The sequence below is a fragment of the Propithecus coquereli genome, unplaced genomic scaffold, assembly GCF_000956105.1.
Source record: "Propithecus coquereli isolate 6110/MARCELLA unplaced genomic scaffold, Pcoq_1.0 Scaffold442, whole genome shotgun sequence".
Taxonomy (NCBI): domain Eukaryota; kingdom Metazoa; phylum Chordata; class Mammalia; order Primates; family Indriidae; genus Propithecus; species Propithecus coquereli.
In genome coordinates this window covers 1,122,613-1,136,550 of record NW_012150197.1, presented here as the reverse complement: position 1 = coordinate 1,136,550, position 13,938 = coordinate 1,122,613, and the positions used below count along the sequence as shown (strand labels likewise).

At 56.6% G+C, this 13,938-nt stretch overlaps 1 protein-coding gene across 3 annotated transcripts in view; it reads right to left on the bottom strand.

Annotated features, from left to right (window-relative positions):
- Positions 1–7,670: 7,670 nt before the first annotated feature.
- DIDO1 (death inducer-obliterator 1) overlaps positions 7,671–13,938 on the bottom strand; it is a 55,529-nt gene continuing 49,261 nt past the window's right edge. For all 3 annotated transcript variants that reach the window (XM_012654635.1, XM_012654633.1, XM_012654634.1), the window contains exon 17: positions 7,671–11,660. In XM_012654635.1, coding sequence (XP_012510089.1) covers positions 8,533–11,660 — 3,128 coding nt within the window. In that variant the 3' untranslated portion in view covers positions 7,671–8,532. The remainder of the gene's footprint in view (positions 11,661–13,938) is intronic.

Genomic DNA, 13,938 nt, shown 5'->3' with positions numbered 1-13,938 from the left:
CGCCTCAGGCGGCGGCTCCCGCGGCCCGGGGCCCGACATGCGGCCGGCGGGGACGCGGGGACGCGGGGACGCGGCGGGAGGCGGCTCCGGCCCGAGCAGGACGCCGGCTCCGCGGGCGCGCCGTTGGGGGAGGGAAACCGCTGAGCGCCGCGCAGCGCGCCTGCGCCGCCCCGCCCCCAACGGTAACCCCACCCCCGCCGGCCACGCCCCGTTACCCGCCCGGTCGGGCCCAACCGCCCGCCGCTCGGCCCCTCCCGCGCCGGCGGCCTCGTGAGCTGAGGGCCCGCCCCGACCGCCCGGTCACGCCCACCCTGGGCACGCCCCGCCAGGCCACGCCCCGTTTCCCAGACCCCGCCCCCACCGCCTGGCCACGGCCGCACAAAGGCCACGCCCCATTTCCCAACCTTTGCCTGTCCACGGCCCCAGGCCACGCCCCCACCCTGGCCTTCACCCCGGCCGTGCTCCCCACAGCCTCCCCACACCCGGTTTCCCCACCACGCCTCGCTTCCAGGCCTCATCCCCGGCACCCGACCTTGACCCCCTGCGGCTCCAGGCCACGCCCCCACTCCGACCAGGCTCCCCACAGCCTAGCCACGCCCAGTTTCCCGACCACTCCCTGCTGCCAGGCCACGGCCCGCGACCGGCCACGCCTATTTCCCGCCCCCGCCCCCACAGCCTGGCCTCTCCCCCTTGCCAGGCCACGCCTCTGTTCCCCGGCCACGCCCATTTCCCAGACCATGCCTCCCACAGTCTGGTCACGCCCCATTACTCGACCACACCCCCACCGCGCCACACTCCCCAGGTTGGCCATGCCCAGTTTCCTGACCACGCTCTGCATCGAGGCCACGCCTCTGCTCCCCGGCCACGCCCCCGCCACCCGGCCACGCCCCTGGCATACGGCCGGTCCCAGAGGCCCCGCCTCGCTCCCCGCATTTGTCCGGAATCAGGACCGTCAGCCCTTGGCTGGCACCATCGCCGCAGCAGGCCGCTTCTGCGACGTCTCGGACACTTGGCCGCGGAGCCAGTCGCTTCTTTTCCAGCCTGAGGCCGCGCTGTACGTGCGGCCTCGTGACTGCTTGTCCTCGTGTCCGCGTGCTGTGTCCCCGGTGGGGAAGTGCCCCCTGCTCGGCAAGGGCGTCAGGATTTAAGAGCATGTATTTGACACCTGACGTAGACATTTATTCCGGAAGACGGTGAAGGTCACGGATACCTGGGTGAAATCAACTTGGTGGGACACAGACCGACTGGGTGCCCCACGGAGCACTGTGCCGAGGACAGCTCCGTCCTGGTTTCGTGGGACCTGCGTGGAGTTACACCTGCGACCAAAGGCAGAACCGGACACATCGTACCACGTTTGTTGCCGGGGCTGATACCGCACTGTGGCCGTATAAAATGCAACCATTGCAGAAACTGGGTGAGAGGTACACGGGGCCTATTTTTATGATTTTTGCAACTTCCTGTGAATCTATAGTTATTTCAAAATTTAAAAATTTTAAATTCAATTGTAGTTTTATAAAATAATCAGAAATTTAATTTTTAATAGATGCTATTTGGCATGGTATAAAAAATGTGAAATACTTAGGAATAAATTTGACAGAAGATGTGAAAGACCTGTACACTGAAAACTATGAAATATTGTTGAGAGAAACTGAAAAACATGTATAAATGTAGAGATATATACCATGTTCATGGATTGGAAAGTTTGATAGTGGTAAGATGTCTGTCCTTCCCAAAACTGATGTTTCCTCCAGCAATGTCTTAGTGCATGTGGGCTGCTCTAACAAAATATCTTAAATTGGATAATTTATGAACAACAGAAATTTATTGCTCACAGTTCTGGAGGCTGGGAATTCCAAGGTCAAGGCTCCAGCATCTTTGGTGTCTGGCGAGGACCTGTTCCTCGTAGGTGCTGCCTTCTTGCTGCATCCTTATATAGCAGAAAGAGAAAACAGGCTCCCGCAAGCCTTTTGTAAGGACTAATCCATTCACGAGGGTGGAACCCCCATTCCCTAAGAACCTACTACAGGCTCCTCCTAATGCCACCACAGTGGGGATTAGATTTCGACATGAACTTTGGAGGGACACAAATGTTCAGACCGTAGCAAGCAGCCTTTAAACAAAAACTTCTTGGAAGGTCAGGCAGGGCAGGGCCAGCAGTCAGGGCTGCAGCTGCTCCGCCTCACTCCGCATCTCCTGAAGCTTTCTGGGTTCCTGGGCCGGTGGCTTTTCAGTTCCATGATGTGGGCCAGCTTCTCCTGCAAGACCCCACAGCACACCACTGAGGTCGGAGGTGAAGAGAGCTGACACGGGTGTGGCGCTGCTTGGGCCCCAGCTGGTCCTTGCTTGGCCCCACTGCACACCCACCGTCTGTACCTGCTGCTGCCTTGCGGACTTCACGCTTCAGCATCGACGTGATGACGACAGCCAAGCAGAGACCCTCAGTCAGCTCCCAGAACTGCGCAAGGCCAAATCCCTTGGAAGTAAATATATCTGTATCTGTACCTGAAGTCTCCTGGCGGCTCTGCTTCTCTGTTGCACGCTGACGGATCAGAATTCAACACTGTAAATGTGGTTCCAGAGAGACAGAACTGTAAGAACGACCGCTCTAGAATGGTTTTGGGTTACCTGGAGTTGGATCTTGATCTGATTCGATTTCAAAGCAACAATGACCCTGTTTGCCCTGGTAAAGAGGCACTGATAACCCACACATCTATCATCGTAGGAAACTGTGATCCAGTGTGTATAGAAAGCTAGACTTTGGGTGACCAAGTACTTGCCGCCTTAAAATAGTTTGGTAAATATGTAGAGGAGAACAGGGTTGGATGGTTCTTCCCAAGTGCCCCGGATAACCTGGGAGAAGAAAACGATGGCTCAGGGCTGTCGACTCCCGGCTCCAGGTCTGAATGAGGAACCTGAAAGCTACTTGGGAGGCTGAGGCGGGAGGCTGCTTGAGCCCAGGAGTTGGAGGCTGCAGTGAGCTGTGATGACGCCACTGCACTCCAGCCTGGGCCACAGAGTGAGACCCAGTCTCAGAAAAAAATAATTTAATGTTTAAGTGTTTGATATGCAGATTTAAATATTTAAATAAATATCATTTAATAGATTGATAGGACCAAGAAATGGGATATGGAACAAGGTTTGAGTTTCCTCTGCTGGCCCAGAAGTTCCTTATCCACTGAGGTGTTGACTCATCATATTCAGACACAGACAAGGAAAGACAAAGCAAAGAAAAATTTCAGGCAGCTGCTTTGGACTTCCGAGCAAATGAAGGTGGGTCTGAGCTCTCAGAAGCTCACGTCCCCGTGGCGGGCAGAGGTGACCAGGAGCTGAGGCCCAGGTTCAGACAAAGTCACGACGGCAGGCCCGGGCTGGCAAGGAGCGAGGGCGGCTCACGGGACCGGGAGGCCTCCTCCGCACCGGGCCTTCCCTCCACTTCCGCCACACGAAAGGGCCGTGTCCATTGCTGGCTCCTGTAATTATGCACACGCGTGAGGGTCCTGTGACGACGGAGGCTGTCACTGCAGAGCGAAAGCATCTCTTCTTCCAGAATAACGTGTGGCTGATGCTGGATCACCTTCTAGAGACCAACGTCTTTCTTCTCCCTGACTTGTGCGTGTGCACGTGTGCGTGCCTGTTTTTGGTGTGTACACATGCACTGTGAGTGGTGTATGTGTGCACACGTGTGTGCGTACGTGTAGGGTGGGACTCACTCTGGTGGTTGCTGAGCCCTGGCCAGCCTCCTCCTCCAGTTCACGCAGTGACACTCACCTTTCGGGGCACAGGTCTCCAAGTTCTGACAAATGCCAACGTCACAGAACCAAGACTGCATTCCAGGTGTAGACCGGCTCCGGCCCCCACACTCCTCAGGCGGCCCCTCGGTGGCTCCCCACCAGCTCGTCCCCCGGATGCCCCGGAGCCTGGCTTGTTCCCTCCTCGCCTCCTGCCCAAGACGCGTCCACGCTGCCACGCCACAGGGCCACATGTGGCTGCACCACGGTTCCTCATTCATAAAGGACGTTCAGGTTGTTTCCTGGCTTTGGCAATTATGACTAAATCACCGTAAACACTTGTTTACAGGTTTTCGTGTGAAGGTGCATCTTTGCTCATTTAGGGCAGCACCTCCGCCCTTTAACGATAAGATTGCTCCCGTGAGAACCTCCTTGGACCTCTTTTCCTTCGTGCTCCTCCCCCCACGACACTGCAATGCCACATCCGCGTGTCTGTTTCCATGCTGGACCCTTTCATGAGCCACAAACCGTTGCCCCAGCTAAGACCGCCCCCCCAGCCAATTTCACCCTCTGGGGGGTGACTTTGTCCCCCCAACCACGCAGGCTCCAGGGCAGCGTCTAGGAGGAGATTTCTGGGTTGTGGATGATTTCACTCCAACTTTCTAAAATCGGGGGCACCATTTTGCCCTCCTACCAGCCAGACACGCGCTGCATCCCCATCGGCTCTTATTATCGTCAGCTTTTGACAGGCAGCGTGTGGCACACACTGTTGTAGCATCTACTGTGATGACAGTTCTTTTGCACCCACAGACCCTGTTTTCGGGGGACAGTGTGCTCAAGCCCCTCCTGCTCAGCCTCCGGCCTCCTTGTGGCTGGGACGGTCCCGTGCCTGCTACAGAGAGGACCGGAATTTGAGAGGAGCACAGGTGTAGCAGGCAGGCCTGGTGAGCCTCGTCTCTCCCACTGGCTTCTTCACGGAACAGTGATGTGATGTCTGCAGGGCAGTCTTCTTGCAACCATGAGGACAAAAGGTGCAGCTGAGGGTGGGCCAAACGGGAAGGCAGATGGAGCCTGGACCCCGATGATGCCAAGAACCATGCCATTGCGGCGGCCCACCCTGCCTGTGGGAAGCACACACACAAAACCCTCTTTTTGTTTAAGTCCCTGTTCCTTAGGTTTTCCATCTCTTGTACCTAACTGCATTTCCTTAGTGACGTTTCCCTGACCGTTAGCAACAGGTGCGCAGAAGAAGGGCCAGACGTCACTGCAACGTCGTCCGACGGCTTTGGGGCACCTCAGTTTTCTTCGTGCGTCTTTCATTTCCCATATTCTCCCCTGTGAACACTTAGGACCTCACAAATCTATGGGGAGCACATATTCTCTTAAAAGTAGAGATATAAACCTTTTGAACAGTGTGAAAAATGTAATAATGTGTCAAGGAATACTTGACACCTTTGGAAATTACTGAGGATATGACAAGTAGAAAAAAAAACCCACGAGAATGTATATAATCATGATTTTGTAAAAAAAAAAAAAATTAGACGCAGAGAGGGAGAAAAGATTCAGGAAAATATACCAAACTGTTAACAGCAGTTACGGCTGGATATAGAATCAGGGGTGGGTTTGGTTTTCCTCTCTGCCAAGAGCCCTGCGGGAAGCAGGTGCGGCAGGACCCAGCAGCTGAGAGCCGCTTGCTTCCCTCTGAGGGGCCAAGGTCAGGGCCGTGTGCCACGTGCCATGTGGCGTTTACCTTTTCTCCACTTCTGTTCAGGCCCCTCCTAGAGTGTGGCCATCCCACAGGCGTGGCCGTGGCTGCTTGTCTTGGACTCGTGGATGCGCAAGTGGGGTGGGGCAGGCAGGTGCCCACCGAGTTTTCTAGCAGGGGCTCTCTCCCTCTCCCCGACAGCTGCCTCTGCAGGACGCAGCGCCCACGCAACCCGCTGCCTGTGAGCACCGCGCTCTCAGGCCCAGGCGCTTCCCTGCCTTGTGTGGTGGACACGGCTTCTGGGGGCCTGGCTGGAGCTGGACTACCCCTCAGTCACGTTTCCAGAAAGCCCCACAGCGCCGCGCGCTCCTGTCCCGCGGTGATGTCGGCTGAGTGGGGCTGCGTCGTGGTCATAGGGGCTGGTCCTGGAGGAGTCGGGGATGGGGGGGCCGGGACCTGGACAGGGCAGGACAGCCGCAGAGGCCCAAGGCTGCGGGCGTTTTGGTGGGGACTTGGGGAGAAAGAATGAACTTCCGAGGACTTTAAATGGGGCAGTTTCCAGGCATTTTGGGGAAACTAACAGTAATCTGTGGGCCAAAAAGAAAACAAGGTCTCACAGTTTGGGGCCAGCTACCCCGAGACTCCTTAGCTTCTGTGCAGCAGGGCGGAAGCGTTGACTATTTAGCAAAACCTCACGACCAGGTGCAGTCTACAGAGCAGCCTTCCCAGGGAGGGGAACCGCAGACCTGCCTCTGCCTTTGTGGGTCCGTGTGACTTGAGGTGTCAGGGCCGTCACAAGGTGGTTTTGCAGCAGTGACAGTGGTTCTGGGTGGCCAGGGGCTGCCCGGCCGGCAGTGCTGCCCCAGGCGGGTCCTTGTGAGGTCTCTGCTTCGCTGCCGCTTCCCGACCCCCCTGTTGTGAGCTCCGCTGCCCCACCCAGTGCTCTGCGGGTGGCAGGGTGCTGGATGCAGGTGCTTGTTTGGAAGCCCAGGAGTTGCCAATGAACTCGGGTATGTGCAGCCTCCCAGCTGGATGAAGCTCAAGGACAAGGTCCACCTCCGCCTCCGTGAGCAGGTGTTTCCCCTCAACCTCAAAGTGCCGGTCTGGGCCACCATCTCCACCTGAACACTCACTTCCTGCCAGCTCTCACAGCGGCTGGACGCTCACATGGGCCTGCGCCCGCCTCAGCTTCAGCCCCAGGCGGGCTGGGGCTTGGGGCAAGTTCTGCCACCGTGTCCCCTGCTGGGCCTTCCCTACACTCTTGACCACACCAGCTCTGACCTCGCCAGGCCAGGAGGCACCTGCTCTGCCCAAGGACTGGCAGGCAGCGCTGCGGGTCGGGTGGCGGGAGGCCCTCTTGTGGACAGAGCTGCCGAGTGGCCAGGATGTGGGGCCCTGGGCCTGGCCAGTCACACTCTGGGCTCGCCCTGCGCTCAGCAAGGGTCCGAAGGCACCCTGCCCACACCGCGCAAACCTGCAACAAGACACCGGCGGTCAGGGCTGTGTCCAACCTCAGCGCTCCTGGCATTAAAAAAAGGCTGATGAAGACACACGAGACAAAAACTTTCGTAGATGTTTATTCTACTTCAAGTAACAAAATCTATGAAGTTCCATGTTTTAATGTACAGTGATATAATACTCTGCAATATAAAATACAATTTACAGAAATTTCTATCAAGTAAACCTAAAGAAACACACTGATTTTTACATTTGTGTATTTAAATTAGAAAAATTTGCTTTCTATGTAAAAAAAACCTTCACATCATATTAGATGTTGGAACGATACCTACTTTACTGTAATTTAACCTACTGACACTTGGTTTAAAATACCAAACTTCCCAAATTGATAGGTTCTCGATGTTTTCTTAACTTAAAAATTTGTGCTATAAAGTGAAAAATCCGTAGTGATGTACAATGGAATAACAGACTCCAAAGAACAAATGAAATTCTCTAATTTTACATCTGTAAAAGTAAGTTTATGAAAATATAAAAAAATTATCAAAGTGTATTTGTACAAATAAATTAGCCAGATTTTCTCTATGTCACGCTTCGGAAGTACTTGGAAATACACGACCGGAGGCAGACGCTGTATTTCACGGTGACAAGCTTTCCGTGTTGTTTGCAGTTCTTGAACTAATAATCAGCTATTTTCCACCTCAGACTTTATACAAACATCGTTCCATTTACAGTGACAAACTTCAGATCTACCGCCGGACAAGTCCCACGGTCTGGAGCCGAGCTGAGCGCACCCTCCCCGGGACACGGAGGGGCCGCGCGGGTGGCAAATGCCCCGTGCCAGGTTCCTGACTGTTCGCATCAAAGAACCCCGCCCACAACCACCCTTTCAAAGTACACTTAACTGGTTTATTTTGTCATTTTCTTTAGGCTGGTAAAATTTAAACATTTTCCAATAAATTGTTATTTAAACGCAACAATTTCTACTAGGACAGATGTTGCTTTGAATCACGTTTTTGAAAAAAATTTATAAGGTGATATATAGAAACTGTGCGAAACTGAGAAATGTGTTTTTGTGTCCTGGTTGAAATTTGTAATTCGAACTTCCTTATGACAAAAGAAAAGATGCATTTGTAAGTTTTTTGTTTCTCAACATTCCAGATCCTCATCCTGCCCTCCCGCAGCCAGGGCAAGAACACAGGCCGGGGGCTGCTACAGGCCTGAGAAACAGCTTCGCAGACAGAGATACAGAGATGCCGGCAAAGGTATGGCTCTAAGGTCCGATGAAACTCCCTTACAATTTACAATAGTCAAGTTATTGGAAAAGACAGCTTTTTAATCTGAAAAAGCAATATGCTCTTGTAGACATTTTCCCATTTCTGTAATTTTAAATGGAAATATTAAGAGTTCTCAGTTTCTTTTTTTAAAAGCATCAGAACTGTAAAGGTGAAATCTTGTAAGAAACCATTTACACAAAATTACAGTAACTTCTGAAGTCCAGAATATTCTACCCCGAATCTAAGTTCATAACTATCTCAAAAACTATTTGTTCGACACATTTTATGGACGTGGCTCTCCCAAGGGTCTCTGCCAGGCCGAGGCGTGAGCCCGCTGGCCGGCGGCGGGCGCCGTGGCGGCTGGGCCCTAGGCCTGCGCGTCCGAGGCCCTGGCGGCCTCAGGCTTTGGGTCCTGAGCGCTCTCTTTGCTCTTGCTCCGGTCCTTGCGGTCACGGCCCCGCAGCTCGCGGTCTCTGTCCCTCGCCCTCTCTCGGTCCCGCTCTCGGCTCCGGGACCGGTCTCGGTCTCGCCTGCGGTCGCGCTCTCGATCCCTGTTCCTGCCCCTGTCCCGGCCGCGGTCGGCCTCCCGCTCCTTGTCCCTGTTCGTGCTCCTCTCTCGGCTCCTGTCCCACTCGCGGCCGGAGTCCCTGTCCCGGTGCCGCTCCCACTCGCGGCTGCGATCCCAGTCTCTCTCTCTGCCCCAGTTGTGGCCGCGCTCCCGCTCCCTCCTCCTGTCCTCAAACGCCCGGCCCGGCCGGCCCTCGGGCAGCCGGGCTTCCGGCTCCTCCGGGGCTTTCTCACGCGGCCTCCCGTCAAAGGCCTGGCTCCTGTGCTCGTGGCCCTTGCCCTCCCGCAGCTCGGGCGGCGCCCACTGCCCGTCAGCCTCGGGGCCCTGTCCGGGCGCTCCGGGGGGCAGGGTGGGGGGCGGCCCCGCCTCGTCCCAGCGATCCTTCCTGTGCTGCGGCGGGTGGCTGGGGAGCTCCAGCAGGGGCCGGGGCGCTGGCTTCAGCACCTGCGGGGGCTGGCCTTGGAAGTGAAACCGAGGGGCCTGCTCGCTCTTTTCAGAAAAGGGTGCGGACCCCCTGGGCCCACCGAAGGGGAGGGGCGCTGGTGCCCTCTGATTTGCAAATCTCGGTGGTGAGTTTACCCTTTGCTCTTCGAAGGGCTGGGACGGAATCCCCCTGGGACCCGGCATGAAATTCGGTGCTTGGCCTCTGGGTCCTTCAAACTGATTGGGATGGGGGCCCCGGGCGGGTTCAAACTGACTGGGATGGGGCCCTCTTGGGCCCACAAAATGGCCAGGGGGTGGTCCTCTCTGACCTCCAAACTGAGCAGGAGGGGGGCCTCCTCGGGGCCCTTTCAGCTGAGACAGCAGAGGTCTTCTCTGGCCTCCAAACTGGAAAGGTGCCGGGCCTCTGCCTCCCACATGCTGGGCTTGCTCTGGTCCTTCAAGTTGGGCAGGGGGGCCCGCCATCTCGTTATATGGGGTGTCCTGGAATTCCCTTTTCTCCCCACGGGGGTCCTTGCGGTCTTCAAATTGAGAGGGTGCAGCTCCTCTCGGCCCACCCAGGTAGGAGGGTGAGGGGCCTCTGCTGTCCCCATAGGGTGGTGGCCCGTGTGGCCCTGAGAATAAGGAAGGGAGGGGTCCCTTCTGGGCTCCGAATCTGGCGGGAGGAGGCCCTCTTGGCCCCTCCGTATTAGGAATGAGACTCTCTTCTGAAAACGGGAGGACTGGCCCCCTTGGCCCTGGGAAAGTGGGGCCATGAAGCCCTGACATCCCGAAAGCTCGAGGCCCCGGGTCACGGTGACCCTGGCACTGGGGCTGAGGGGCCCCTCCTTTCTGTCCGGGCAGGGGGAACAGGGCAGCCCCCTCGCCAGGCCTGGCCTGTAGCTCTCTGTCGCCCTCAGCCTCCCGGGTGGGGCTGTCACTCTTCCCAGCAGAATGAGGATTTCTTGGGTCCTCATACTGGGTGGGGCCTAGAGACTGTTCCTGAGACGTGAACCCTGGACCTGAGAAGGGGTCCTTGGCCCCGTCGCCCTGCAGAGGGCAGCTGGGCTGCAAGGAGGCGCTGGGGGGAGTGGGCAGCAGCACCCTCCGGGCTGGCCTGGCCGAGCTGTCACCAGCAGTGGGGTGGCCGCTCTCCCCAGGCTGCAGGGCGGGACTGCCCGAGGGCTCACCCCTGGGATCCTGGTCTGAGGCCGGCGGGGCCTTCTCAGCTGGAGCCCACGGAGGAGCCTCCTCTTCCTGGGCCAGCCCCAGCACCTGCCCCACAGCAGGGCCTCCGGAAGCTTCTCTCGCTGCCGGGGCACCCTGTGTGCTGTTTGCCGGGCCCTTCGGGAGAGGCTCGCCCTCGCTGCTCTCGGTGGCCAGCCGCCGGGCCTGCCGCGGGTCTCTCTGGCTCAAGGCCTGGGAGGCCTGGCTTGGGGGAGGCAGTGCCGGCCTGTCTGCCGTCTGCGGCTCTTGCTGGAACAGCTCGGCCTTGGGCAGGGATGACTTGGGTGGCGGGGACATGAGCGCATCCGACACTGAGAAGTGGGCCATGGAGACCCCGACGGCCGCCCTCTGCTGCCGCAGCGCCTCCTCCTGCTCCTCCAGCTGCCTCTTCTGCTCCTCGATCTGCCGGTTCAGTTCCTCCAGCATGCGCTGCTGCTCCACCAGAGAGGGGACCGCGCCGGCCGCGCCCTCGGCGGACCTCTCCGTGGGGTTGCTCCTGACGTCTGCGCACATCCTGTTGGGCAGGTCGTCCACGGTCACTTTGGCTTCTTCTAGAATCGTTTCGTCCTCGGGGTCGTAGGCCACCTCTTCCCGCTCGGTGGCCTCGGGAGCCCGCTGCCCGTCCTGACACGTGCCCCGCTCCGCGAGCTGGCTGTCGAAGGCCCCCTCTGGGTTGTACTCCTCCTCGGGGTCATACGGCCTGTCGTCCTCCTCCTCCTCCAGGGCCTTACCTTGTGGGAACTGACCAAACTGCTGAACGATCGGGTCCAGCAGAGGAGGTGCTGACACCCCGTCGCCCACCTTGGCTTTGGAATCCTGGGAGGAAGCGGCCACGGGCCCAGCAGCCTCTTTGGCAGGAGGGTCGAAGGATTTCTTCTTTCCAAAGAGAGTCTGCAGGATGTGTTCCAGCGGCGAAGCGGTTTTCGAAGTAGATGAAGTGACGCAGGAAGCCACTGCTGGGACTGCTGCTGACGCAGGTGGCGGTTTGAAGGATGACAGCACCTTCACACTCGGCGGCTCTGGGGGAGGGGGCGGGGGTGGAGGAGACCCTGGGGGCGTGGAGCCGACGGCTGTGTCCCCAGAGTGGAGCTGGTACCTGGAGGGCTTCTTGTCAGACTGCGGCCCCGCAGTCACTTTGGGACCGACCGCAGCGTCCGTTTCCTCTTGGAGCCGGGCCCGCTTCTCGTCCCCCTTGTCCGGCTCACCAGCATTCGAAGGCCGTTTCACTTTTTGACAGATTACTAACCCAAGGATTATATTCGGACGTGGTGACTCAAGACCTGAAAAACAAAATATTTGTGCAAATTTTAGAATTTAAATCCAGCTTTCATTCTTCAGAGGTAAATTTTATTAAGGGCGTTGGTGGGAAATGTTTAATAGGCAGAAGGATGACATTCTACGGCAAAATGAAAGCAAGGTCCAAGAAGCTCGTGGCAAAGCCCCGATGGCTCCAGCCCAGTGCACCTGCCCAGTCCCGACGGAGCCGGGAGCCCCTCGCCACAAACACAGAGCCCAGGGCCCAGCTCATGAGTAAATCCATCCCTGTCGTCAGAATTTGTTCCATGTTTTAAAAAACTACATGTGATGCTAAAGCGATAGCTGGTGGCGGTGGTGGGAGGGCAGGTATGCAGACCCCCAACACCGCTGACCCCGCCACGCGGAGGCACGTGCCAGCGTGGCTTGATGACAAAATCTTAGCCGTGCTCTTTAATAACCTCTTGCTACTTATCAGAAAGGTGACAGCCCCTTTTGTCTTTAACTTATGAGTTGCCAACACAGATATTTAAGCTAAGTATGCCAACATCAAATGTTCGATAAGGGACCAGGCACGAGGTAAATTCAATAGTCTCTGGCATCAGAATGACAGTTAATGGGAAAAATGCCGTTGACTGAAATGGCTAAAAGGAATGTTTTAGGTTTAGAAGGAAATTCAGTGAGCACTAACTTATCAAAAATGAATGCTCAAGACTTTGTAAGCCCCGGATGTCCTGCTAAATCAAGCACGAGGCCCCGGCACGCGGGCGGTGAGGGGCAGCCCACACAGAGGAAGCACGCAGAGTCGTAGGGTGCAGCATTCATTTTTAAAGATAATTATTTCTTAAAAACAGATTACTGTAAACATCCTAAGCTCTGGGAACTTAGATCAGGAAGGCTAACATTCCAGAAATGATCCCCCCGACTCACAGTAACTCAAGAATACCAAAGGGGAACAAAAAATGCAAGTCACAACAACAACAGGGAAAAACGACATACAAAGGACAGAATGTTAACAGTGCAAATATGTTTAGGGTTAATCAAATGGTGTAAGTTCAGCTTATGGAAAACTTAGTACTACCGTGGTATACAAAAGGCATTTTATACTATGGCATTTTTTATTCCTTGCAATTAAAACCAGTGCTAAGATTTCCCTGTTCTTTTTGTGGTTTTAACGATTACCGCAACTCACTCTGAGAAGAGTAGATTTTGGATACCACTGTGTGGTTTTAAACACGTTTGCTGTCAATCTTCCTAAACTCCTCAATCACACAGACAGTCTGAGCACAGGAGGGAGGGTGGGTGTCCTATTGCACCCCTTAAGAGGGGGACCCCAGGCCTGGCCGACTGCACTGCCACCGCCTCCTGGGGACTTAGGGCCTCTCGTCTCCCAGGCTGGTGTGCAGAGCCGACTCCCACCTCACAAAGGTGCCCATTCATCAGCTGTCCGCAGGACACAGCCTAGTACCTTCCCACCACCCCTCCTCCCTGCCCCTCTGGCGGTGGCAGAGCACCAGAGAAAGGAAGGGGTGGGCGCGGGTGGGCAGACACGGGACAGCCAGGCAGGCCGCGCTGAAGACCATGTCCACGTTTTCCTGCTCGGCAAATATGAAGGGAATCCACCAAGTTCATTTTCTAATTAACATGAATTAAGAATATTTTTTTTTTTTTTTGAGACAGAGTCTCACTGTGTTGTCCGGGCTAGAGGGTTGGGGGAGGCAGTGCCGGCCTGTCTGCCGTCTGCGGCTCTTGCTGGAACAGCTCGGCCTTGGGCAGGGATGACTTGGGTGGCGGGGACATGAGCGCATCCGACACTGAGAAGTGGGCCATGGAGACCCCGACGGCCGCCCTCTGCTGCCGCAGCGCCTCCTCCTGCTCCTCCAGCTGCCTCTTCTGCTCCTCGATCTGCCGGTTCAGTTCCTCCAGCATGCGCTGCTGCTCCACCAGAGAGGGGACCGCGCCGGCCGCGCCCTCGGCGGACCTCTCCGTGGGGTTGCTCCTGACGTCTGCGCACATCCTGTTGGGCAGGTCGTCCACGGTCACTTTGGCTTCTTCTAGAATCGTTTCGTCCTCGGGGTCGTAGGCCACCTCTTCCCGCTCGGTGGCCTCGGGAGCCCGCTGCCCGTCCTGACACGTGCCCCGCTCCGCGAGCTGGCTGTCGAAGGCCCCCTCTGGGTTGTACTCCTCCTCGGGGTCATACGGCCTGTCGTCCTCCTCCTCCTCCAGGGCCTTACCTTGTGGGAACTGACCAAACTGCTGAACGATCGGGTCCAGCAGAGGAGGTGCTGACACCCCGTCGCCCAC